The sequence below is a fragment of the Eptesicus fuscus genome, chromosome 14 (genome assembly GCF_027574615.1).
Source record: "Eptesicus fuscus isolate TK198812 chromosome 14, DD_ASM_mEF_20220401, whole genome shotgun sequence".
Lineage (NCBI taxonomy): Eukaryota > Metazoa > Chordata > Mammalia > Chiroptera > Vespertilionidae > Eptesicus > Eptesicus fuscus.
The window spans coordinates 36,043,441-36,071,440 of NC_072486.1; the positions used below are offsets into that span (position 1 = coordinate 36,043,441).

Genomic DNA, 28,000 nt, shown 5'->3' on the forward strand with positions numbered 1-28,000 from the left:
AAACTGCCGGGCAGTTAGGGGTGACCAGGCTGACAGAGGAGGGAAGTTGGGGGCAACCGAGCCTGCAGGGAAGGGCAGTTTGGGAGGACCAGGCCTGCAGGGGAGAGCAGTTGGGAAGGACCAGGCCTGCAGGGGAGGGCAGTTAGTGGTGACTAGGCCTTCAGGGGAGGGCAGTTAGAGGCAAACAGGCTGGCAGGGGAGCAGTTAGGTATGAATCAGGCTAGCAGGGGAGTGGTTAGGGGGTGATCAGGCTGGCAGACGGAAGCAGTTAGGGGCAATCAGGAAGGCAGACAGGTGAGCCATTGGGAGCCAGCAGTCCTGGATTGTGAGAGGGATGTCCAACTGCCCATTTAGGCCCGGTAGGATCGGGCCTAAATGGGCAGTTGGACATCCCTCGAGGGGTCCCAGATTGGAGAGGGTGCAGGCTGGGCTAAGAGACACACCTCCCCATACATGAATTTTGTGCACCGGGCCTCTAGTGTAAAAATATATGAGTTGAGCTCATTCTGTAGGGCAGTTGGATGTGAATTAGTTGGATAGGTAAGGAAGGATGTCTCAGGGAAAGGTTACACTACACATTACAAGACAAAGAAAGAAAAGAATAAGTGAGCCCTAGAAGCTCTGCATGGCCTAGCAGGACTGAGCAGGGGGTTCTTTCAGAAGTGGAGGGAAATGTGAGGAAGAAGAGGGCCAGCTGGTGCATTAAGTGCAATACTTTATGTAATTGTTTGGGCTTTAAATACAGGCTCTAGATTACCAAGGGTCTAAACATGAGGTCAGTTTCCTCAGAATACAAGTTTTATAGACCAATGCTAGTAACTAGCCCAGATTCTGGAATGTTTCTAAGTCCATCTATTTATCCATTTACCACTCATCTTTCAAGTGTTAGGTCAAGCTCCCCTTGACCGTGCCAATAACTCCTTCTCTGACTAGTTTTGCATTTATTTTCTGCTGTTTTCAGCCTCAGCTGTTACTTCTTTTCTCCACTTTGTGTTCCATGACCTAACAATGCCCCAGAAATTACAATTCTTTAAATACTCCAAACTTTGTTTACTTATCTCTAAACCACATCACTGACCCTCGCGGCCTTAAGTGCTCCACTATTCTAAATGTGTTTAACATTTTTTTTACTCTTTTTTTAAAAAATTATCTTTATTGTTGAAAGTATTGCAGATGTGCCCCTTAAAATTTTTGACTCTTAAACATATATGGCAATTGATTATGAATCGAGCTCTTATTTATTTTATATTTGTCTTGAATTACTTTTCTGTGCCTTGTTATTTTGCTTTGACTATGTCCGTCCTTCTTACCAGAATACTTGTGTCTGAAAGACAATTGCAGCTTTTTATTCTTAATTTTTCTACTGGGCACGTCAAAATGCTTCTTGGATCAAAAGCTGTCCAGAAAATGGACATATGAATTAATATAGAACATATTAATGATGAAAACTAGTAGAATGGATGTGATGATTACGAGAACATTTAGGAACATCAGAGGTCAGCAATGCACAGTAATACCTGGGAACAGGAACGAAATTAAGTAAGGGCAACAATTGTTGACACTTCTTAACATGGCATTCTTATTGTCCCTAGCATTTCACCTAACACTTTAGTAATCAAAACACTTAAAATGTCTTTACTGAGAAAAGGAGTGCTTATCACTGCTTGATAGACAGAAAGCCAGAACTGGAGAAAAACAAACACTTAAAGGAAAAGTTTAACCAAAATTAGTTAATGACTCTTTGTGGAGTAAAATTATCCTTCTGAGGAATGAGACACTCACCTAATTAATGGACAGAGGCTTTATTTTATGGTAGAGCACGGATGTTATATTATCTTTAGATTTCAAGACACAAGCTTTCACAGACACAAGATGAGGGCTTAGTTGATCGCATCTTATTTATACTCGGCAGTGTTACCCTGAGCAAACTCTCAAGTTCAGATAGAGAGTCTGCAAAGGGCAATCAATTTTTGTTCCAGTCACCATCATTGTCATTTATTCTGTCTTATCTGTAGAGTTTATGCCATGAATCAATGGAAAAATTAATTATTGTCAAAAAGAATTCTTTTGTGATTTTGAAGTAAACTTATCCTAGGAGTCACTTGTTCCTAAGAAAGACGCTCATTGTGAATATTATAAATATAAGTTCCAAATGGTAGACATTTGAGAAAATATAATTAATAACTATGGTATTGAGCAACCGCAACATAATTTTTACCTGAGTTTTAATTATCATGAAGTAAAACCCTTAAATAAGACATAATTTAAATACTTTATCACACGTGAAAATAATTGCTAACTGGAAATTATACAAATTGTAATATGTGCTAACCTTGGATCTCTCTGAAACTTACAAATGAGAGCACTTGCAAATATTTAAGGAGACAACTCAGCTTCCCAGACCATAATTAGTGGTGTTTTGTGAAGGCCTGGAACTATTTAAATTGCCCATGCATTTGTTCTTTCCATGTATTCATTCCGTGAGCAATGTATTTCCCTTTTTCCACTTTGTATGAAGAATGAGGGTAGAAAACACCCGTAATTCTATACTTTTTGAGAAGTATGGAACACATCCATCAGTTTAGAACACCCTCAAATGAAATTCTTTATCCTCATTTGATCTCCATTGTGGGCAATTTATAAACATTCATATTTAAATATAATGCCTCTTTTTGCAGAAGAAAAACATATGAACCCCAGATGAAAGTCTAGTTAGTGGGATAACAAATAAGAGGCTTAGTTTTATGACTTGTCTCATTATCTCTCCTTAGTGAAGTAATTTAATTGCTCCTTGTGCCTTTCTACAAAAAAAAAGAGAGCTATATTTACTGGCCCTGTAAAAAGTTCTAGGAATGTTAACTGGTCAGAGTTAGTCTAAAAATCGCATTCAGCATCACGCAGTCTAAGTGAACATGGCCGCATTCGTAATTTGCTGAGACTTCCTTGCAGATGTTGGTCTGTCTGGTACTACTGGCCCAGAGGCACTAACATTATGGGATAGCTGTTGCAAGCACTAACCCAGAGGTTGCCATGTTTTATTTGATCCCTAAAATTGTTTTTTTCCTCATTGAGTCAACATTAAACTGTTGGCAGATTTCACATAAAATTCCACATTTCTATCTTCTGTGGAAATCTGGCTGCACTTGGCTTATATTCCTGCATAGAAGCAATCAGCTGGAAATGAATGCTTATCGCCACCTTTGGATAAGGTGTAACTTTCCAGTTTGTTACTGTTTACCACAGATGCTGTGTCCACTGTTACTGGTCAGGAAGCTTGCTGCATTGCTTCCCTTTTTTCTTGTCCCTCTTTAAAGAAGACAAATGAAAACCAGAACACTAGTCTTCTTTTCAAGAAAAATATGACAAAGTATGTTTTTTTTGTGTGTTTTTTTCCCCCAGAAAGTAGAGATATTGACCAGTGTTTAATAGGGTTAGACAAATAATGTTTGAATGTGTTAAATGATTATAACTGCCCTGGCTCGGCGGCATATTTGGTTGAAGCATGGTCTCGTGCACCAAAAAGGTTTTGGGTTTGATCCCCAGTAGGAATGCAAACCAGAGGCAACTGATCAATGTTTCTCTTTCTCTCTCTCTCTCTCTCTCTCTGTCTCTCTCTCTCTCTCTCCAAAATCAATAAACAGATCCTCAGATGAGGACAAAATAAAATTATACCCAACAGCTTTCCTCATATCACTTAACACTCAGATTCTATTAGTGAGTAGGTTACAGAAGCTCCCAGCCTACCCTTGAGTTTGGCCTCGGGTGCCCTGTGAATGGAATCTTCTCCTCAGAAGCCCTTGTCATGCTCCCTGCCCAGAACTGCTGAAGCCGGCCAGCAGTCCTTTTTCAGAACTCATGTTGGCTTTCCATCTGCCCCTTTGAACTTGATTCTCTGCATCTTTCCCCTCTTAGCCAGAATAGAGGTCCCTGTTTCTTACAGCCCCTGCACCAAAATTAGATGCCAGATATAATAATTTACTACTCTTTGTCAAATATGTACTGTTTGTCAGCTCTGTTATAGGTCCAAGGGTGAAGCAATGAACAAAATACACCCAGTTAAGGTCAATACACAGCTTACATTCCAGAGAGAGAAACGGACAATAAAAATCCAAGCAGCTGTCCTGGCTGATGTGGCTCAGTTGGAGCCTCCTCCTATACACCGAAGGGTCACAGGTTCGATTCGCAGTCAGGGCACACACCCAGGTTGCGGGTTCCATCCCCAGTCAGGGTGTGTACAAGAGGCAACCGATCGATGTTTCTTTCTCACAATGATGTATCTCTCTCCCTTTCTCTCTCTAAAATATATATACAGCTAATATAATATACAGTTAGGCAAATAGGACTCTGAAGCACAGTAAAGCAGGCTAAGGAGATAGTGGAAATGGAGAAGGGGAGCTATTTTTATATGTGTCATCACCTTGAAGGAAGACACTTTTCAACTGAGAACTGAATGAGGTAACAGAGAAAATCATGGACTTGCATGAAGAGTGTTTCAGATGGGGAATAAGTGCCAAGGTGCTGGAGGGGAGCATGCCTGAGGCTCCAGAAGAGCAAGAACTGGGATGGGAGTGGTAGATGTGGGCCAGGCACACAGGGGCTTGCAGGCCATGCTAGGCTGTTGGGATTTTATTCTGAGATTAATAGAAGTCACTGGGGTTTTTTCAACAGTTTCAGAGTGGAATTGTCAGGCTTAATTTACCACATCCAATCCAAGCTCCATCTTCAGAGACACTCTTTTGGGAGAAGGGATCAGATGGAATAAAATTCCTGCACATTAGAGTTCTGAGTGAATTTGATAATGATAGTCTAATTTATTGTAGCCAATAGCAGCATTTGATTATATCCACATGATTTTTTTTTTCTAACAATACTATATCTGGCACAGAATAAGAAATAGGAAAGTAATGGATGAGGAAAGTGAAAAGTTATATATGCAGTGGTGTCAGCTTCTCTCAGAAAAGAAAAAGGATAGAATGAGTGGACTTAGCCTCATTCAAATGATCAAATTATACACCTTGTATATCCGTTTTTTATAGATAGTACTGTATAGTTCTATATACGGTTGTGTTGTTTACTCCTCAGTGGGCAGCAAATACACGTAAAACAACTTGAGCTAAATATTTTGAAAAAGTTGAGGACTTTTAATCATTACTGAAACTAAGTAAGTATTTTATTAACTTGGTTTTTTAAAAATATTTTTTAGTGCCCAGGAGGAGCATTTACACCCAATATGCGGACCACCAAGGAGTTCCCAGATGATGTTGTCACTTTCATTCGGAACCACCCTCTCATGTACAATTCCATCTACCCGATCCACAAAAGGCCCTTGATTGTCCGGATAGGCACCGACTATAAGTACACAAAGATAGCTGTGGATCGAGTGAATGCTGCTGATGGTAGATACCATGTCCTGTTTCTTGGAACAGGTGAGTAGTTGAGCTCAAATTATACTTCAATGTGTAGGAACGAATATACTAGGTAAGGACTATGATACTGAAACCAAAAAGTCCCCAATGTTTATTTCTGTCTGACCATCAGTGAGATAAGTAATGTCTTTATGCCTCAGTTTCCACATCTGTAAATTGGAGTTGATAAAGTAAAATAAACTGCTTTATAGGGTTGTGTGTAAATGGATTAATATATATATAAAGCACCTAGAATAGCTCCTGGCACATATTATAGTGAAATGTAATCATAATGACCCGAATGAAGAGAGGAAGACATTTTAAGCATGGGTAAGTGGTTTCCCAACTAAAGCAAATTTTGTGACATTTTTATAAATACATGGATCCACTTTTCAATGATAATGATATATATCTTCTATTCTAGATAACATTTGAAAGTGAACTTAATAAGCCAAATACAGATTATTTTTAAAGTATTGATGGTACTGTTTTAATATATTCATGAATTCTAGTTTATCAATTTTCTTCAATAGACAAGTTGAATGAAAATACTCCTGCTTATAGACCTGCATGTTGTTGAATGGCTAGCCTTATAGCAGTGGTTCTCAAAGTGTGGTCTTCAGACCAGAGGAACAAAATCAGTATCACCCAAGAACTTGTTAGAAATGCAAATTCTCGGGCTCCAACCCAGCAACTCTAGAGAGGAGACCCAGCCATCTGTGTTTTAATAAGCCCTCCAGGTAATTCTAATGCACACAAAAGTTTGAGAACCACTACTAAAAAAAAAAATTCAAGAAGCTAGATTGCCTGTAAGGCAGTAAATAACAATATCTTAATATTTTTCTAACATTCCTAATTACCGTGTAGGCATTGATGAAATCTATTTACTTGTCTTGTTGCAATATTATAACTAGTCCATGAAATTAGGTAAGTTTCTCTACTAGTTTAAGAAATGGATATAAAATAAAAGTTGTCTGTGGAATATGTATTCCAAGCTAAGGAAGAAATTGCACTCAAACTTCAGTCAATTTAAGATGTGAATACTTTTTTTTTTTTTGGCTAAATATAATTTTCAAAGTCTGCTTTTCTTATACAGTTCTTATTGTACCCTTGTTTACTATTATACTTAAAACCTCAGATATGGATTTTTTACTCTCATGTAATTACAGCTTATACTGGTCTGAGGTTGAGAAGCTTCTGACATGTACTGTTTGGCATCCTCTCCCACACTTGGACATATCTGTGTTTTCACTTGTCCTTTCATTGCTTACCCCATACGCAAGGAATAAGCCTTCCTCCCAGACTAACCAATTCCCACTCTGCTTTTAATTTCATCCCCTCTTGACATTTCCAAGACCATTCTTTATCAATTATATTCGAATTCATTTTTTCTTACATTTTATTCTCCACTTAATTCTTGGCTTTGAAACCTTATGCTAGGATATAAAACTAGACCTAACCTTCACCCATTGCTACCTCTGCTATACTGCTGGTTTTGCCAAGGTCTTCAATGTTCCCAAGGTAAGAAAATCCAATGGCCTTTATGCATTAAAATACCTCCATCTCCTCTTTGCATCATTTCGCATTGTAGAATCTCTCTTTACTTGTTTCAGTCACAAGTTACAAAAGTCCTCTTTTCTCTGGAAGCTCCTTCTCAATTTCCTTCATTAACCTGCATTTCTCCTGCCCATGAGTGTGGGCATTCCGGGAGGTTCTTTCCATGGACTTTTTTTTTTTTTTTTTTTTCAGAGAGGAAGGGAGAGAGATAGAGAGTTAGAAACATCGATGAGAGAGAAACATTGATCAGCTGCCTCCTGCACACCCCCCACTGGGGATGTGCCCGCAACCAAGGTACATGCCCTTGACCGGAATTGAACCTGGGACCCTTGAGTCCACAGGCCGACGCTCTATCCACTGAGCTAAACCGGTTTCGGCTCCATGGTCTTTTTATATATTCTTTGGCCATCTAATTCATTCATTTGGTTCTAATAACCTATAATCCCAAATGTATACCTCTAATCATTGAAATTTCCTGAGCTCATTATTTGCATTTACAACTTACTATTAGATAACACAAATTGTATGATCCATTAACATTTTAGACACCATACTTGAAACTCAATTCATTCACTTCTAAAACCCTCTATCCAGTGCTTAATCTAGTCTTCCATATTTGTGTTCCTATTGCACATTCCTCTCAAGGTTCTATTTCTCCTTGACATATATTTTCTATCTGTCATTCCACAGTACCCGGTAAGCTCAATAAATATTTCTTAAGATGAACTGAAAATCATAACTCTGCCAATCACTACTACTCATGTAATCAAATCCATAACTGACTTCAAAAGCTAATACTATTTGCACATATCCTGTGTTCTTCAAAGATGTAGAATGACTACAAAGAGTTGCTTTTAGCCTTGGCTCAAATCATTCAATGTGGAGTTTGCATTTAAAAAAAAAAAAAAAGTTTATTTTTTCCTGAAGTGGTAGTTTTAGAGTCAACCTCTCCCTTAATGTCTCATTGAAATCTGTCTTAATGTGGACTCTGATGTTACATATGAAATACGTAAATTTAATGAATGGAATTTCCAAGTCCTTATAAACTGTGCAGCAGTGTTTATTCAGATGAAAGGCAGTAAGAAACATGCTTTTACACAAGTTCTTTGCTTTTCTTACCACATCAGTATCTGGCATCTTTACATATACTTTTTACATTGGTATTTAAACATTTGTGTCATTTTGAAAAATAGTACTTAGGAATATGTTTTTAATTTTAGTGGGAAACTTCCTAATGATCACTTACAAAGCCACACAAGTCTCTTGAAGAGTATTCTAATATTAAATGTTTCTCCCAACATTATCTATCTGAAGAGATAGTAACTTAGTCACTGAACCTTATTCTCATGGTCATATCAGACAACACTACGACTTAAAAAGAGTGTTTTCAATTTTTCTGAAATTCTAACAACCAATATATCGGCATAAACTATTTTCTGCCCAAGTAATTTTTGAATTGCTGGTAAAATTTCTTTAAAGGAAAATTATCAGTGCTTGTTTGCTGCTAAAAGTAAATAAAATACTTTTCTGAACTGGAACTTGGGGGAAGCATACATCACTATTCCTAGGATTTCTTAGGTTTGTATATCTAAATGTCTTAGGTAGGATATAATATTTCTTGGGTATCTCCAAATCCTCAAGTAAAGAAGAGCCCTTCAGCTGTTATACATAAACTAGAGGCCCAGTGCACAAAATTCGTGCACTGATAGGGTCCCTAGTGGCTGGTGGCGGCCGGCTGGGTACTCCCTCACTTCCCCTGGCCACCTGCCGCCTCCTGGTAGAATTCCCAGAAGAACTCCCAGTCAAGGGGACAATTTGCATACTATGCTTTTACTATATAGGATAATGATGCTCCAATTATTGTCACAATAAGGCAAGCTTGCTCTCATGGCTTCTGGACCATCATGGAAAAATCAGGAGAATTTAATGAAGACATTACTTGGCAAAGAAGATGTCATAGGAAAAATGTATGTGACAGTGTGTTGAAATGCAGATATGATATTGTGTAACTGTATTCACTTTGAATGTTACGAATGATTCTATAGCCCTCAGAAACTCCATGGTAGCTGTGTGAGCTCAGTGCCTAGTAACTGTTACAATTAGCCTGCTCTGGCTGAGTTTGAGAGGCTGATAATCTGGCCTATTCTCATGGGACTGTCCCATTATATTTTGTGTGCTGCCAGATACCAAGACAGAGATATAAATACATCCCATATAATAAAAGGCTAATATGTAAATTGATTGAACCACCAGGGGCAGACGCTCAATGCAGGAATTGCCCCCTGGTGGTCAGTGCACTCCCACAGGGGGAACACTGCTTCGCCAGAAGCTCGGCTCATGGCTGGCGAGTGCAGCAGCAGTGGCAAGAGCCTCTCCCACCTCCACTGCAGCGCTAAGGATGTCCGACTGATGGCAGGGAGTGGGCCTAAGCCATCAGTCAGGCATCCCCAAGGGCTCCCAGACTGCGAGAGGGCACAGGCCGGGCTGGGGGACCCTCCCCCCACCCCCACCTCGAGTGCACAAATTTCATGCACTGGGCCTCTAGTAGATAAATAAAATAACAGGAAGGAAAAAAAAGAGAAAAAAAGGAAGGAAGGAAGGGAGGAAGGAAGGAAGGAAGGAAGGAAGGAAGGAAGGGAGGGAGGGAGGGAGGGAGGAAGGGAAAAAATGAACTTTGTCTTCTCATCTTTACTATTTTTATTTTTTGTTGTTAAAACATCATTTTTAATTGTTGACACTATTGCAGAGATTCGTCACCTCCACCCCCACCCCCTGGCCTTCACCACACTGTTGTCTGTGTTCATAGGCTATGCATATATATTATTTGGTTAATCTCTTCCCCTTCTTTCATCCAGTCATCACCACTACCCTCTAAAAAAGATCACAGCTTGAAAAAAAGTATTTTAAAATCAGTGATTTATTTTATCCTTTAGTAGTATTTGTGATATTCTGTGGCTTTTTTTTTTTTTTTAAATTAAATTTTTTTTTTGGTTTTTGGTATTTAGGCTGTGGGTATTTTTGTGTTTCTTGCTCCTTTTTACTTTTTTTTTTTTTTTAAATCTTTAGGAAGCACTGAAAACAGCAGACAAGGGCTCCCAGAGGATTAGCATTTCTATTTTAACTTTGCCACTTTCCGCTCACATCCAGGGCATCTTTTCAAAGCTGACTGTACAGCATAGTGAAGGCATTTCTTTTTGTTTTTCCTTTGCATCTGGAGTTATGAAAACATGTAAGTGCCTAGGTCAGATTCAGACACATTCTGTCAAATTTATATTTTTAGTACTGTACATGAATCAGAATGACATGTGGTTTCTGATGAAAGAATGAGAGTATTCTTATGAATGGATGTTAGAGGTTTAGGATGATTTAATGTCATGATGCTTTTTTCATATAAGGATACATGCAGTGTTCTGCCAAAATTCTTATATAGTATGGTATACGGTTTCATACTTCTTGTTAGCTTCTGTTTAACTGGGTGAGTACTAAGTTGGAATGTTGGCTCTAGTACATCTTTTGAAAATATGGAGTTTTGAAGTGTGTGCCACAAATGTGACTAAAGACTAAATGTGTTTGCCTTGCAGCATTACAAGGTAACTACCTTCATAGTAACTAACTAGTTTTGGCAGTCACATCTCTTGGAATGACACACTTATTGAACTGCTAAGCTAGGCATTTTGATTTTTAAAGAACTCCCAAAAATATCCCACATAAAATTTGATAGCTGAAACAGGGCATTTGAGTTTTTAAAATACTACTGTCAGTTGGAAGCTGCGCATGAATGTCACTCTAAGGATAATGTCTAGACTTCCCCTTCTCTTAGGAGTAAGGAACAAATCCCTTTGTAAGTCACTGACTTTTAATAACATTGTGGTTCACTGCTTTCCAAAGCAGAATCTGGAAACATCTGAGCATTTGCCAAGGATTCCACAGGGATATTCACAGTAGGAAATATTAATGGAACAGAGTAGAATGATGGTTGATGGTTGAATTGTCAGAAGAAAGACCATAAATCATGGTGTGATGATTGCTTGATCATGTAGAAGAGAAGCAAAAAGGGCAATATGAAAAGGGGAAAAAATGAAAATAGCCCATACAGTGATTGCTAATCCAGAGACAAATGTTCTCATTTAAATTTTACCTTTAAAATATAATTTATTAAAAATAAATATATGACTGCCTGGCTGGTGTGGCTCAGTGTTTAAGCATCAACCTATGTATGAACCAGGAGGTCACAGTTTGATTCCCGGTCAGGGCCATGTTGTGGGCTAGATTCCCAGTAGGGGCCGTGCAGGAAGCACCCAATCAATAATTCTCATCATTGATGTTTCTCTCTCCCTTTCTCTCTGAAATCAATAAAAATATATTAAATAAATAAATAAGTAAATAATGACTTATTGCTGAAAAAAATTATTTCAAAAGAAATTGTTTTCCTTTAAGCTACTGTTCAGAAATATGTTCTTTTAAACACCACATAATGTCTGATATAATGATCATATAAATTTTAGTGTTGCTAGCTTGCCTGAATTAACCATTTATTTATTTAATATTCTACTTATGAAAATAAGTATAATTTGTTAGGTTTCTAATTTTATTACTATTTTATTGTATTACTATTAGAGGCCTGATGCAGGAAATTCATGCAAGGGGCTCAGCCCTCGCAGCCCCAGCTTCGTCCTGAAGGTCATCGGACAATCATACTGCTGTTCTAATTACCATATTAGCTCTTTATCCTATCTAAGAAAAGAGTAATATGCAAATTGACCATCACTCCAACACACAAGATGGCTGCCCGCATGTGGTCAAAGATGGCTGCCCCCATGTGGACACAAGATGGCCACCATAAGATGGCCAGCAGGGGAGGGCAGTTGGGAGGGGCCAGGTCTGCAAGGGAGGGCAGTTGTGGGCAATCAGGCCAGCAGGGGAGGGCAGTTGGGAGGGACCAGGCCTGCTAGGGAGGGCAGTTGTGGGCAATCAAGCCTGCAGGGGAGGGCAGTTAGGGGTGACCAGGCCAAACGGGCAGTCGGACATCCCTCAAGGGGTTCCCAGATTGGAGAGGGTGCAGGCTGAGCTGACGGACACCCTCGCGTGCACAAATTTCATGCACCAGGCCTCTAGTTATATATGATTATAATAATGCTAATTAAATTTCTTTATACTGCTTACCTTTTGCCAGATATGTCATTGAATCTCATCTACCCATTATAACTAACCTATGAGGAATTGCAAAAATGTAGGCTCCATGGAGGGCAATGATATCTCTATAATTTATTCATAGCTGTATGCTCAATCCCTAGAACAGATCATCACTCAAAGTTGTCACTCAGTAGATATTATTTGAATAAATGAGTGAATGAGTTGCACTTATCCTTCACTGTGTTTGCACAGAAGCACGGATAAGTTAAGATCACATAGATATTTAGTATACAATACAATCAGAATATACATTCTTGCTGTCAGATTTCACATGCCCGACACTGTGCATGTGAACATTTATCTTTGCCACATTACTACCTCATTTACCATCATCACTTTACAATATTTACTTCTATGAAGTTAAGATAATTTCTTTATATTTTTCTCATTTTACTATGAATTAAAAGTTTCATCCACATATGTCAAGATGCTATTGACATTCAACATTAGCATTGGCATTGCTTTTGTTGAGTTATATCACTCAATTTCACCCATCTACAAGTTATCACCAGTCTTAACATGTGAACAAGATGCATTTTATAAGGTGACAAAAAGCCTTGGAACAGACTAGATTTGTGTGTGAATTAGCTATGCAAGAGTTTATCCTATGAATGTGATATATCTCAATGTCATTTAGCATGTATTTAGTTAGAAATGAAGGAGGTAATATTTGGGGAGAGAGATGAGGATGCAAAAATGGGATAGGACTTCACCTTATTTTTAAAAAATAAATCTTTATTGTTCAGATTATTACAGTTGTTCCTCTTTTTTCCCCCCATAGCTCCCCTCCACCCTGTTCCCACCCCACCCCATGCCCTTACCCCCACTCCCACTGTCCTCATCTGTAGGTGTACGATTTATGTCCAGTCTCTTCCTGCACCCCCCAAGCCTCCTTCACCCTGAGAATTGTCAGTCCACTCCCTTTCTATGCCCCTGATTCTATTATATTCACCAGTTTATTCTGTTCATCAGGTTTTTTTATTCACTTGATTTTTAGATTCACTTGTTGATAGATATGTATTTGTTGTCACTTTGTGGTTCATAATCTTTATCTTTACCTTTTTCTTGTTCTTCCTCTTCTTAAAGAATACCCTTCAGCATTTCATATAATACTGGTTTGATGGTGATGAACTCCTTTAGCTTTTTCTTATCTGTGAAGCTCTTTATCTGACCTTTAATTCTAAATGATAACTTTGCTGGGTAGAGTAATCTTGGTTGTAGTTTCTTGGTATTTATCACTTTGAATATTTCTTGCCACTCCCTTCTGGCCTGCATAGTTTCTGTTGAGAAATCAGCTGACAATCATATGGGTACTCACTTCTAGGTAACTAACTGTTTTTCTCTTGCTGCTTTTAATATTCTCTCTTTGTCTTTTGCCCTTGGCATTTTAATTATGATGTGTCTTGGTGTGGTCCTCTTTGGATTCCTTTTGTTTGGGGTTCTCTGCGCTTCCTGGACTTGTAAGTCTATTTCTTTCACCAGGTAGGGGAAGTTTTCTGTCATTATTTCTTCAAATAGGTTTTCAATATCTTGCCCTCTCTCTTCTTCTGGCACTCCCATAATTCAGATGTTGGTACACTTGAGGTTGTCCCAGAGGGTTCTTACACTATCTTCATATTTTTGGGTTCTTTTTTTCTTTTTGTTTTTCTGGTTGGGTATTTTTTGCTTCTTCATATTTCAAATATTTGACTTGATTATTGGGATCCTCTAGTCTGCTGTTGGATCTCTGTACATTATTATTTATTTCAGTCAGTATATGCTTAATTTCTAGTTGGTCCTTTTTCATATCCTTGAGGATCTCACTAAATTTCTTAGAGGTTTCTAGAAGATTCTTGAGTAACATTATAACCGTGGTTTTGAACTCTATAGCCAGTAGTTTGCTTTCCTCCATTTCTTTCATTTGTGAACCATTTCTTTGTCTCCGAATTTTGGCTGCTTCCCTGAGTTGATAGATTGGCTTTGTGTCCTACGTGTTCTATAGGGCCCAGTGGCTCAGCCTCCCTAATTACCTGAGGTGGACACTCTTAGTGCACCCCTTTGTGGGCTGTTTGCACAGTCTTGTTGTAGTTAAGCCTTGATTGTTGTTGGTATCACTGGGAGGAACTGTCCTCCAGGCCAATTGGCTGTGAAGATCAGTTGTGTCTACAATGGGAGAACTTCTGTGCTGGAAACACCCTTATGGAGCAAGATTTGCTTCAGTGGGGCTTTGGTGCTCACTGAATCTGCCCCCTGAGTGTGTCTCTTATGGATCTGAAGAGTTGTAATATGGATGGTCTCACTCTGACCAAGGAGGTGCAAAGTCAGCCACTGCCTGAGGCCACCCAGTAGGAGCTACAGAGAGATCTGCAGATTCCTCCTCTTTGTTTGGGGTTTGGAAATGCCCAGATGAGGCCCAGCTGTGAAGCAATGCAAGCTGCTGTCGAGCCTTCGGCCTTCTTTTGGAGGCTTTGGAACTCTCTGACCCAGCTGCAGTATTTTAGGTTTTAGATTGCAAAGGGCCAGGCCATTCATATGCAAAAGACCCTGCACACAGCTTGGGTGGGGTTGTAAATTGGGTGGGGCAGGGTCTCAGGGAATCACCAGGGTGGAGCAAACAGCAATGGCTGACTGTCAACCCTGCCCCAAAGAGGTCCCGGGTCTCTGTGTCCCACGGCACTGGGCAGGAACAATGATTGCTGCAAGCACCTCTGAGAGAAAGCCGCCCTCATGTTCTGGCCTGATGCCAGACAGTCCAGTTTCTACCCCTATGAGTCTGGGTCCCCAGAGTCTCACCCACAACTGGAGTTCAGAGCAGTGGGGAGCTTGTGTCTCCCTCCCAATTGAAAAAGACAACAGCATTCTCAGTTGCCAGCCCCTTCCAGTGTGTGTGCCTCTGTACCTCCGCACTTCACTTCTGCACTTCCGCACCTCCTCCAAGTCTCAGTGTGCTTTTCTCTTTCCTTCTAGTTGTAGAATTTCCACTCAGCCAGCCTTTCCATGGTTCTGGATGATATCCATTTTGTCTTTTAGTTGTAGTTTTGAAGTGGTTGTGTGCAGCAGCAAGTTCATGTGTTTACCTATGCCGCCATCTTGGTTTCTCCAGAATTTCACCTTAATTTTTATGTATCATTCAATCTTGGCACATTTTAAATTTGTTTTAAGATGGGACTTATATTTGTGTTCAAAATGTCTTCCCCACTCACCAAATACATATGAATCTCTTTGGCATGCTTCTGTTTCCTTAATTTAAATGGATTCTGCATAATCAGTTGGCATATATGGAGGATTTCAGAATATCAAACAATGAGATAGTGTCTGTCAGCAAAAAGAGAGAGAGCAATGATTTGCTCTGTAACACCGGCGCATTTACTATTGATCACTGATATTTTCTTACATGACTAGAAAAAAACTACAGTAAAACATCATCCCTGCATGTTGCCTTCATTTAACCCTTAACCCTTATATGATTGTAAGAAAATTTGTAGCCTAAGACATTTGTAAAAAAGAAATAACCACAATATGTCCTGTTCTTCATGTGCTGCTAAGTTTCCATGAGGCATACCGGGTGACCTTTAACCCTTTGCACTCGCTTGCTTTTTTCTCGATTCCTTTATTCTAATGCTAACAGTGTCAAGTCACACTCGACATCCGAGTGCAAAAGATTAACCCTAGGAGAAGAATTCATAGCTACCACTCAGCCAGGCCAGGCTTTCTCTATATAACTACCCAAAGGAAGTCTATAGGTAGCTGTCAGTTGTGGGGGCAGTTTTTGTGGAAAGCCATTTTTTAAAAATCTTTCTAATGAACTGGGAAAAGTTCAAATTGTAGAACACAAAAATAAATACTTGTTTAAAGGAGAGAAATGTTTTATTTTTGAATATGAAGTGTAAATTGGAACAAAAATATTTGAAACTGGATTTCTGAAGTGAATCTGTGAATCATATATGTTTTACTTAGTACTGTGCTTATTTTTTTCTTCCACTACTATGGTAGGCAGAATAGTAGCCCTCAAAGTTTTCTTCATCCTGGTCTGCAACACTTTACATGGCAATAGAGACTTTGCAGGTATGGTTAATGTTACAGACATTGAGATGAGGAGATTTTCTGAATTGTCTGGATATGCCCTGCCTAATTGCATGGGCAGAGGGCTTTTACTGGCTATCATCAGAGGGAGATATACTCAGAGAGATATGACTGCTGACTTAGACGACAGAGGAAGGAGACCATAAGCCAAGGAATTTGGTCACTAGAAGGTGGAAAATGCAAGGAAGTGGATTCTCCTTAGAATATCCAAAAATGAATTCATTCTTCCCTACACCTTGATTTTAGCTCATTGAAACCCATGTTAGACTTCGAATCTACAGAACTCTAAATAATAAATTTATGTTGTTTTAAGACACAAAAATGGTGGTAATTTGTTTTAGCTGCAATAGAAAACTAATATAACTAGGCTTTGAATTCTAGCTTAATTGAAAGACTAGAATGAAACAATTTGTATGCTTCTCTTAAAAATTTCTAAAATAGAGGTTAATAAATTCTGGTTTTAAAATTCTGGCAAACCCCTTACTGATTAATGCAAAAATATAACATGTTATGCTCTATAGCTGTTTGTCAACCAGTACAGAATAACATAGTAATATATCACAGAGATGCTATATTTTCACTCATTAGAATTTATTGAGCCTATTGCATGCCAAGGCTTATGATATGTAAAGAATAATATCAGCAGCACATTCTTTTAAGGAGCTCATGTGGAATAAGCAATTCAGTTCCGTTCAGTAAATATTATCAAACAGTTATTATGTGACAAGCACTCTTACAGGTGCTTAGGATACATCAGTGAAACAGACTAAGATCTGCATTCTACTGGAAGAGAAAATGACCATAATAAATCAGCAAATTATATAAACCCTTGAACTTCATAAAAGCAAAAAAATCAGAACTGGTGAAGGGAGATATGTGCTCAGGGTTTGCCTCATTGACAACGTTATAGTTGAGCAAAGACTTGAAAGAGTAAGGTAACTCGGCAACGGACAATATGAGGAAAGAGCATTGTTAGGTTCTCATAGAGAATAGTTTGCTAAGCTCTATAATAGAAGGATCTGTAGCATCCAGGAAAGGATACACATTTGCAATAGTTTTCTATTGCTACATAACAAATCACCACAAAATTAGGGCCTTAAAACTAAGCACATATTATCTCAGTTTCTGTTCACGAATGCTTAGCTGTCCTCTCTGCTCAGAGTCTCACAAGGCTGCCATGAAAGTGTAGGCCTGCCTGCATTCCTTTCTGGAGTGCATTTTTACTTCTTCTTTTCCAATTTGAATGCCTTTTATTTCTTCTTGTCTGATCACTATAGCTAGCACTTCCAGTACTATATTGGACAGGAGTGGTGAAAGTGGGCATCCCTGCCTTGTTTCATTCTTAGGGGAAATGAGTTTAGTTTTTGCCCATTGAATATGATGTTGACTGTGGGTTTGTTATATATGGCTTTTATGTTGAGGTATGATCTTTCTATTCCCACTTTGCTGAGAGTTTTTACCCAGAAAGGATGTTGGATTTTGTCAAATGCTTTTTCTGCATCGATTGATATGATTATGTGATTTTTGTCTCTCAATTTGTTTATGTGATGTATCACATTTATTGATTTGTGGATATTGTGCCATCCTTGCATCCCCAGAATAAATCCCATTTGGTCATGGTGTATGATCTTTCTAATGTAATGCTGAATCTGATTTGCTAGAACTTTGTTGAGGATTTCAGCATCTATGTTCATCAAAAATATTGGCCTGTAGTTCTCTTTTTTTGTGGTGTCTTTATCTGGTTTTGGTATTAGGGTAATGCTGGCTTCATACAAAGAGCTTGGAAGTGTGCCTTCCTCTTGAATTTTTTGGAATAGTCTGAGGAGGGTAGGTTTTAGTTCTTCTTTGAATGTTTGATAGAACTCCCCTGTAAAGCTTTCCAGACCAGGGCTTTTGTTTGCTGGGAGCTTTTTGATGACTGCTTCAATTTCTTCCATAGTTATTCAGGTTTTTTATTCTTCCTGATTGAGTTTTTGGAGCTTGTATTTTTCTAAGAATATGTTCATTTCGTCTAGGTTGTCCATTTTGTTGGAATAGAGTTTTTATAATATTTTTTCACAATCCTTTGTATTTCTGTGGGATTGGTTGTTACTTCACCTCTTTCATTTCTGATTTTGTTTATTTGGGTCCTCTCTCTTTGCTTCTTAATGAGCCTGTCTAGAGGTTTGTCAATCTTGTTTATCCTTTCAAAGAACCAGCTCTTGGTTTTGTTGATTTTTTTTTTTTACTCTATGTTGTTTATCTCTGCTCTGATCTTTATTATTTCCTTCCTTCTACTTATGCTGGGCTTTTCTTGTTGCTCTCTTTCTAACACTTTGAGTTGTAGGGTTATATAATTTATTACCATTTTTTCTTGTTTTTTTGAGGTAGGCCTGTAGAGCTATGAACTTCCCTCTCAAGACTGCTTTCACTGTGTCCCATAGATTTTTGGATTGTAGTATTTTCATTGTTGTTTGTTGCCATGATGCTTTTTATTTCTTCTTTGATCTTTTTGGTAACCCAATCATTGTTTAATAGCATACTATTTAGCCTCCAGGTGTTTGTTTGTTTTTTTCATGGTTTTTATTGTAGTTGATTCCTAATTTTATGCCATTGTAATCTGAGAAGATGCTTGATAGGATTTCTATCTTCTTGAATTTGAAGAGACTTTACCTGTGTCCCAATATGTGGTCTATCTTTGAAAATGACTCATGTGCACTTGAGAAAAATGTATATTCTGTGGCTTTGGGGTGAAATGTTCTGAAGATGTCAATTAATTCCATCTGATCTAGTGAGTCATTTAGGATTGATGTTTCTTTGCTGATTTTTTGTTTAGAGGATTTGTCCAGTGGTGTTAGTGAGGTATTAAAGTCTCCTACTATGACTGTATTGCTGTCAATCTCTCCCTTGATATCCTCCAGAAGTTTTTTTTTATGTATTTGAGTGCTCCTGTATTGGGTGCATATATGTTTACCATAGTTATATCTTCTTGTTGAACTGCTCCTTTTAGTATTATGAAGTGGCCTTCCTTATCTCTTGTTATGTCCTTCACTTTGAGGTCTAATTTGTCAGATATAAGTATTGCTACCCCAGCTTTTTTTTCATTTCCATTCACTTGAAAAACCTTTTTCCATCCCTTCACCATCAGTCTGTGTGAGTCCTTTGTACTGAGGTGGGTTTACTGTAGACAGCAGATACATGGGTCATGTTTTCTTATCCACTCAGCTACCCTATGTCTTTTGATTGGGGCATTTAACCCATTTACATTTAATGTTATTATTGATAGGTACTTGTTTGTTGCCATTTTTATTTTTTATGCCTGTGTTCCTTCTTCCCTCCTTATTTCTTCTTTTTACAGCAGACCCTTTAGCATTTCTTGCATTTCTGGTTTGGTGGTAATAAATTCCTTAGTCCTTTTTTGTCTGTGAAGCTCCTGATTTCACCCTCAACTTTAATTGATAGCCTTGCTGGGTACAGTATTCTTGGATTCAGACCCTTGCTTTCCATGACTTTGTATATTTCATTCCATTCCCTTCTTGCCTGATGTGTTTCTGTTGAGAAATCAGTGATAGTCTGATGGGAGTTCCCTTGTAGGTGACTTTCTGTTTCTTTCTGGCAGCCTTTAAGATTCTTACTTTGTCATTGGTGTTTGCCAATTTAATTATAATGTGTCTTGGGGTTGGTCTTTTTGGGTTCATCTTGTTTGGGACTCTGTGAGCTTCTTGGACCTGTGTGAGTTTTTTCTTCTTCCCAATATCAGGGAAGTTTTCTGTCATTATTTCTTCAAACAGGTTTTCTATTCCTTGCTTAGTTTCCTCTCTTTCTGGCACCCTTATTATGCGGATGTTAGTTCATTTTGTGTTGTCCCAAAGTTCCCTTAGGCTGTCTTCCTGTTTTTTAAGTGTTTGTTTTTTTTTTCTAGTTGCTGCTCTGCTTGGGTATTTTTTCCTACCTTGTCTTCTAGCTCACTGATGCAGACATCCGCTTCTTCTAGTCTACTGTTGATGCTTTCTATTGTGTTCTTTATTGCAGTGATGTCATTTTTCATTTCTTCTTGGTTCTTCTTCATTTCCTCTTGGTTCTTACACATATTGTTGAATTTGTCTTCCATCCTTTTCAGCATCCTGATGACCATTTCTCTGAATTCTTTCTCTGACATATTGCTTGCCCCCATTTCATTCACTTCCTGTTTTGATGAGTCCTCCTTTTCTTTCTTATGCGAGCTGTTTCTTTGTCTCCCCATGATCGCTCCTCTCAGGGTGTCTGGTTATGTAGCTCTCTCTCTCCTGCATTGACTTAAAGGCACAAAATACAACACAACAAGACACAATGCACAGGGCTCCAAACACAAATGTATTCACGATACCAATAACCCCAAATAAAGGTGACCACCAAAAGAAAAGAGAATTAGGGGAGAGAAAAGAGTGCAAAAATGATATAGAGAAAAGGAAAAATGTAAGAGAGAAAAGAAAGAAAGAAAAAGAAAGGGGAAAATATATGTATATGGGGCGAAAACTCCAAAAAACCAACAACCAATCCAAAAAATGTAAGCAACAAATACCCAGAGATGAATGCAAACAACAAGCAACAACTAATCCAAAAAATGCAAACAACAAACACCCACAGGAATCTGAGGAGGCAGAGCTCTTTCTAGGCAATCTCTGACCTTTCCATCCACGGATTGCCTCACCAACTGTGTTTAATTCGCCAGTTTCGGGTGGATGCTTTTTGATTCAGCTGTTCCTTCTATCTGCTCTGTAAGAAGGTGCAGGACCCGTCCACGTATTTGACACCACTTTGTCTCTCCCTGGACAAACTTTTTAGGTGCCCGTGGCCAGGGAGGCTGGAGTCTTGGTGTTCATGGGTTCGCAGCTGCTGAGGCAGCTGGACCCTGGGCATTGTGGTTGTAGGGTCCCAGAAGGTATCCAAGGTCTCCCCGGGTGAAGGTAAGGCTAGGCTTCTGATCACAGCTGTTCTCCCCTTCAAGATGGCAGTCTCTGTGGCAGAGCTGGCCGCTCTGGGAGAGATTTCAGCAGTAGTAGAGGCTGCCCGGCCAGGGGAGCCTGGTATGCCAGTCCCCAACAGGCCTATGGAATATAGTTGTCCCTCACTCACAAATACAGACACTCCCCACACATCCACACACTCTACTTTCACTCTCTCACTCACACACTATCTTGCAGCCTGCCGTCCCGCCAGCAGCCATCTTGGATCCCTTTTGCCCCCCATATGTATTTTAGATAGATCACTTTGGTAATGGTATGGAGGATACATTATGAACAGAGAAAAAAAGGCCAGTTAAAAGAGTTTTTGTACTTTGGGCAAAAAAAATGATGAGAGCCTATTTAAAACAGGAATTAAATATCAGGGGTTAAGAGAGATTATCAGGTTTAAGAGGTATTTAAGAAGAGGAAAGGATCAGATGATAAATTTATTTGGGAAATATGGGAGGGTAAAAAAGTGTCTAAAGTGTTTTGTAGATTAATGGCTTGGCAAACACCTGGGAAGAAGTACTACTCACTGACCAAGGGTAATATAATCAGCAAGCAGATGTGGAGAGTAATGAATTCCCTTTTGAATGGCACACCTATCCTGTTATTCATCAGAGCCTGAATTTATTACCTAAGATACATTATCTCATTAAAACCTCACAGCAACCCAATAATATAGAATTACTGACACCATTTTGCAGTTGTGTAAATTAAGGTTTTCAGAGGTTAAATGGCTTTCTTAGGTTGAGAAGCTATTAGGAACAGTAATTAAATTCAAGACCAGGTCTGTCTCACATGGAGTTAAAAATTTGTTAGGCCATCGATATGGATAATTCCAAGAGGGTGTTATTATGGATAACACTTTAGTAGAGAGGGCTGTCCTGGAGATGTAGATAGGGGAGTCCCTGGCAATGGAGGTGTTAGCTGAATCCATGACAATTCTTTGAGGTCACTCTAGGAGACTATGCAGATAAGAATTTTACTCTGGGGAGCTCTCTTAAGGGGTAGGAAAATAAAATGTATTTACCAAGAAGATGGAGAAAGAGTGATCATGAAAGTAACAGGAGAATAAGAGGACATATTATCATGACGACCTCAAGAAAAGAGAGTGGCTGGCAGGACAGGAGCAGTGGTGCGATTGTCAGAGGTAGTTTGTCTGAGTGTCCTTGTAATGTGCGGCTTGCCTCATTATCCCGTGTTCTAACTGGCCAGCAACATTTGAGAGGAGAACAGCCACTCCAGGGGAAAGAATGAGATGTGAACAGGAGGCAGTAGGAAGGGATTAACATGGGAAAGTCAATGGTGGGTAGGGAGGTGAACAATGAAGCAGGTAGGGAGGGGGTGCCACTCTCTCTCTGCCTGAGCGCCCAGCAACTTAGGTGGATGTTCCAGGCCGTTTTCTGTATGTGGTTTAAATTTTGTAAACAAATGCAAGACAGCCCATCTCATTAAAAAATGGTGCAGGAAAACAGTTAGTTTGTGAGCATAAAATTTATTGACTCAGTAATTCTTCCCCAAATGATAAAGGGTTAAATAGAAGGCATTAACCTGAGTTTTGCATCTTCGGAAATTTAATTGTTGCATCCTGTATTGCTTCAATAAAACCTTACATAGGACATATACCTGCATTATTTAAAGTAAGTCCATTTTTTTGTTTTCAAAATGTAAGTAAAAGATTCATGATATAATGCACTAAGGGATACTGAAAAGTAATATGTACATTTTAGTAATTTACTAAATTATAAAACAATTAATTTTAGTGATTTCTGAGATCCTATTTGAGTATTCTTTATCTATATCACCAGGAAATAACCATAATAATCTATATGTTAATAGAATATCACTTAGTCTGATATTAAATTATATGTTTTTCTTAAATCTTACAGATAAAACTAGTTTATAGAACCAGAATAAACAAACCTATTACACTGTAAACTTGTTAAACACATTTTGATACATTAGATATAGCAGATGTATTTCATGAGGACAGTTGAATAAATAATTAGGTCAAAATTTTTAATTGGCACATTTTGCTGTTTTCTGATTTTTTTGATAAGCCTCAACTAAATCAAAACTTAAAATTTGGTCACTGCTTGTATAATTGTCATTAGTAATTGGCCTTAAGATTTTTGTTTCAACTTCGCCCTACACGTCTACTTTTCAACATACCTATTAAATGTCTAAATTTAAAACTTTCTACAGCAGTAATAGTTATAAGCATGTGTGTGCTTACCTATAAAATTCTACATATACATCTGGCAGTGTGACATGGCAAATTAAAATTTCCAGAGATTATCCTCATAAAGACCAATTATGATTTTGATTGGGATTTCTCCCAAACCTTGTTAAATATAGAATAACTTGTTAGAATATTTATAATAAGTTATTCTTGGATATATTCTAGGGTAAGAATTAGGGAACGTAGTTTGACATTCAAAGGACCTAGATCTAAATCTTGTCCTCTATCACTTAATAGTTCTATGACCTTGAGCAAATGATATAAGATCTTTAACCCTAGTTCCCTTAACTGTACTACTTTATGGCCTTATTTTAAAGATTAAAAGAGATGACGTATGTAAACCCCTGAGTGTACTGCCTAGAAATTAGTAAGCATTTAGCAGGTACATATACACATGTACCTATACAGTAGATATATATGTATTGAAATCAATCGTACATAACCTTGAATATAATCATGTATGTGTGTGTATACATACATTCATAAATATTTTCTAATTTCTATTAAGAATCCTCATGCTATTCTTTTCACTAGACATAAGCACTCTTCTTTCATAGAGTTCATTTTCTTGTGGAAGGAAACAGGCAAAAAATAATATGTACCTAATTATTCTATACTATTACTTAAATTTGAGTACACTACAGTAAGAAAAACTGAGAGGAAAAATATGTAATGACAGATCATAGATGGGTCTGCTGGTAATGTACGGGAGGCATTTCATTTCTCTGGAAATTACAGATAAAAGTAAAGAACTGGTATAAAAAAATAGCAAATAATTTGTCGGAGGTCAAGAGTGGGAATATGGAAGGACAATTTCAGACTGTGGAAGTAAAGTTAATTATACTGTCTGTAAAGTTTACAAGGAAGGTTCACATATGTGCTCTCCTTTGATCTTGAATAGCCTTGTCAGGTATGTCAGGCAAAAACTATATCCACATTTTATAGAGAAATAAAATGTACCGCAGGAGGCAGGTTTGCTCAAGTGCACACCATTTGCAAGTGAAAAACCAGAATGGATAAAATGAAAATAGATGACACTATTGTAGATTTGGGAGAGTAGGTATATATTTTTTCAATAGCGATGTATGAACTGCCATTGACTGGGCTGTTAATGAACAGTGGATATCTACTCCTGAGAGCTAACTGCAGAAAGAAAACCATCATAGAGCACAGTTACATGCACACCCAGTGTTGAGCATATGGGGGAATAGTACTGACTGGCTGTCTCCCCTCTAATATAACTGCTGTTAGGCACCCTTGATGGCAGTGTCCTGAATTAGCAAAGTAGCTTTAGTCGATCTGCTTTGAGTATTTACTTTCTTTTTTATCATGTTAGTTTTAACTAGAACATGATTTCTAGCTATAGTTTTGCTTAATTATATTTCTTAAATTATTATTTTTATTGTTTAAATTAAATATGCTTATGTTTTAAATATGGAAAATAAATAGGGGAAAAAGAAAATGTAAAGAAAAGCAATCCTTGTTTATATTCTCTTATTTGAAACTAAATGTCTTTTGGGATTCAGAAGTATTTGAAAGTGAAAAGATAATATGTGCATATATATTAGGTAAAATGGCTTTAGAACTTTGGGCCACACCCCCTGAAATGAACAGTACTATTTCTGCAGACAGAAATCTTCAAACCAAGTATAATAAATGAAGACCATAAATAGTGTCAAGTAAGTGCAGGTCAGGTTTTGTGGCCAAATAAGTTCAAGTCAGGATAGGTTTTACCTCCCAAGAAAATTAAAAACAAAACAAAATACAACACTTTTTGAAATTTAGAATTGCAGATAAAAGATAATATTCCTGAATTTAAAATAGAGTATAATTCCCTTTTCATATAGAAGGATTATACTTAAATACTGACTTTTTTTCACTTTGTAACATATCACAAGTAGCTCTGCTGGGTTATTGGGTTGGGGTGGGTGGTGTTTTATTTTACCTTCACTTAAAATTCTCAGAAATGTCATTTTTTGTTTACTTTTTCTTAAAGATTTATGAGTTCACATAACTGAAAATCACAATAATAGGGTGGTTTTAGATGTGGTTTGACCAGGGCCCCAGCTCCTTTCTTTGAGTTTTTGCCTCTGTTCTCCTTAGCAGGGAGTAGGAATCACCTTTGTCCTTATGTCACTTTTTCTTATGTTGGCAACGGGCTGCAGCAGTTACAAAACATATCTGCATCCCAATCAACCAGCTCTGATGGAAAGAGGGTCATGTCTGGTTCTCTTTACTCTCCTATAAACCCTAGTTTCCATTTTGTATTATTTACTCTCAGACTAAAAACATCCTTTTTATCATTTCTTCAAATGCAGGAGATCTGCTGGTAAAATTTTTCCATTTTTTATTTGTCTAAAATATACTTTATTTCATCTTCATTTTCTTTAAAAAATATTTCCTCTGGATAGAGAATTCTGGATTAACTCTTCCCTCCCCCCAACCCCCGAATTTAAAAAATGTCATTCCATTATCTTCTAGCCTCCATTGTTTCTAATAAAAAGTCAGCAATAATTATATTTCTTGTTCTTATGACATGTCTTTTTTCTCTGGCTGCTTTCAAAGTCTTTTTTCCTACATTTTTTGTTTTCAGAAGTTTTAATAGAATGCTTAGGTATGGTTCTTTTTATATATATATTCAGCTTGGGTCTCACTGAATTCCTACATTTTCAACATAGCATTTTTAAATCAAATTGGGGAAGTTTTCAGCCATTATTTCATCATATATTTTTTCTTCCTCAATATACCCTTATTTTCCTTTCATAGCTCTAATTACACATACATTAGACTACTTGATAATGTCACACATGCCCCAAAAAACCTTTTCACTACTTTCTTCAATCTTTTTTTCTCTGTGTTCTTGAAACTGGGTAATTTCTATTTCTTTGGCTTCAAGTTCATTGACTCTTTCTTCTTTCAATCTCTACTATTAAGTATATGGAGTTAATATTGTATTTCAGTTTTGTACTTTAGTTTAAAGACCAAACTTTCTCCCTTGTATGTCTTATCAGATCTTGGTTTCAGGTTTTGCTAGGATAGGCTTAAAATAAGTCTTACTCTAGAATGTGGCACTTACTCTTCTAGGCTCAGCCTTTCTTGTGTCAACTGAATGCCAAAAGTTTTAACAAGGTGTTAATGAGGTCTTTCTACTGTGGTAGGATCAGAACTCCAACTAAGAATTGCTCTTCCTCAGAACTGCTGAACCTATAATTTTTCTATTCCCTTCTCCTTATAGCAGCTGCATTCTGTTAAACCTTGAGTGATTTTATCCTGCAAATATATAGGCCAGGAATCTGCTACAGACTCAGAGCAGATTTCTACAGGGACTTTGGAACCCACTTTCTTGGCAGCTCCATCTCTTTGATAGCATGTGCCACAGAATTCATTCGTTTCTGCTGCCCCCAAATTTTCCTCATCTCAGTAGGACCACAGTGCACTACTTACACACCAGCTTTCTACACCTCTGTTGGGAAATTATTCCCACGCAGATAGTTGAGTGATCATAGAGATTTTCATATGAGTTTCCCTTATTTTATTTTATTTTTAATATATTTTACTGATTTTTTACAGAGAGGAAGGGAGAGGGATAGAGAGTTAGAGACATCAATGAGAGAGAAGCATTGATTAGCTGCCTCCTGCATGTCCCCTACTGGGGATGTGCCTGCAACCAAGGTATATGCCCTTGACTGGGAATAGAACCTGAGACCTTTCAGTCCCCAGGCTGATGCTCTATCCACTGAGCCAAACCGGCTAGGGCGAGTTTCCCTTATTTTAATCTTGTGCTGTTATTAATTTCCTAGAAAGAATTACCTCATACAGTTTGTCCAGTTTTATAGTTGTTAACTGCAGTTAGCCTATTCTGGCATTAGTTAGTCCATCATGGCCAGCTGTCTTATTGCCCACCAGAAAGATTTTTCTGATTATATTTCTACCCAATGTGTTTTAAAACACCTATTTCCTTATATCCATGCCAATTCTATATTTTATCATTATTTTAATGTTTGCAGATTAAGTGGATATTTTTATAATTTTATTAATCACATATAAACCTTGATTTTCATATTTGAAACTTTTCATTATAATTTTGTCTAGGGAAACCCTCTAAGGACTATAGTTTAAATGAGGCTCAGCAGATTAGATATACAAATGACTATTGGAATGACCCGCTAGGTAATGAGCTATGTTTGATCACTTGTTGGAGACAGCCAGCACTGGCTGTGCTATAAATACAAGCTGTTCTCTTGTCTGGAGACAGTGGAAAGGTTTAAGGATAATATTGCTATGCTCCTTATATTAGAAAGAAAAATCTTAGGTGGCATAAAATATATAAAATAGAAAAGAAGCTTGTTTGGGAATTTCTTTAAAAATTCAATGAAACAAAAGATAATTAAAATCACTAATGTGGGTTGGTGAACCTACTGTGTTATCTTTGTGTGTAGGTTTACATTATGCAAAACACATAAGATTCATCTTGCTTGATTTATGTAACAATGCTTGAATGTATTCAAGGTATGCCTATTATCTATACCGAATAGATGAGAAAATTGAATTTAAAAAATGGTGACTCCAATAAT

At 37.8% G+C, this 28,000-nt stretch overlaps 1 protein-coding gene across 1 annotated transcript in view; it reads left to right on the forward strand.

The window, feature by feature from the left end:
* SEMA3C (semaphorin 3C) overlaps positions 1-28,000 on the forward strand; it is a 165,445-nt gene that overhangs the window by 109,433 nt on the left and 28,012 nt on the right. Inside the window, exon 12 of the mRNA XM_054726038.1 lies at positions 5,204-5,426. Within this exon, the coding sequence (XP_054582013.1) occupies positions 5,204-5,426 (223 nt within the window). The remainder of the gene's footprint in view (positions 1-5,203; positions 5,427-28,000) is intronic.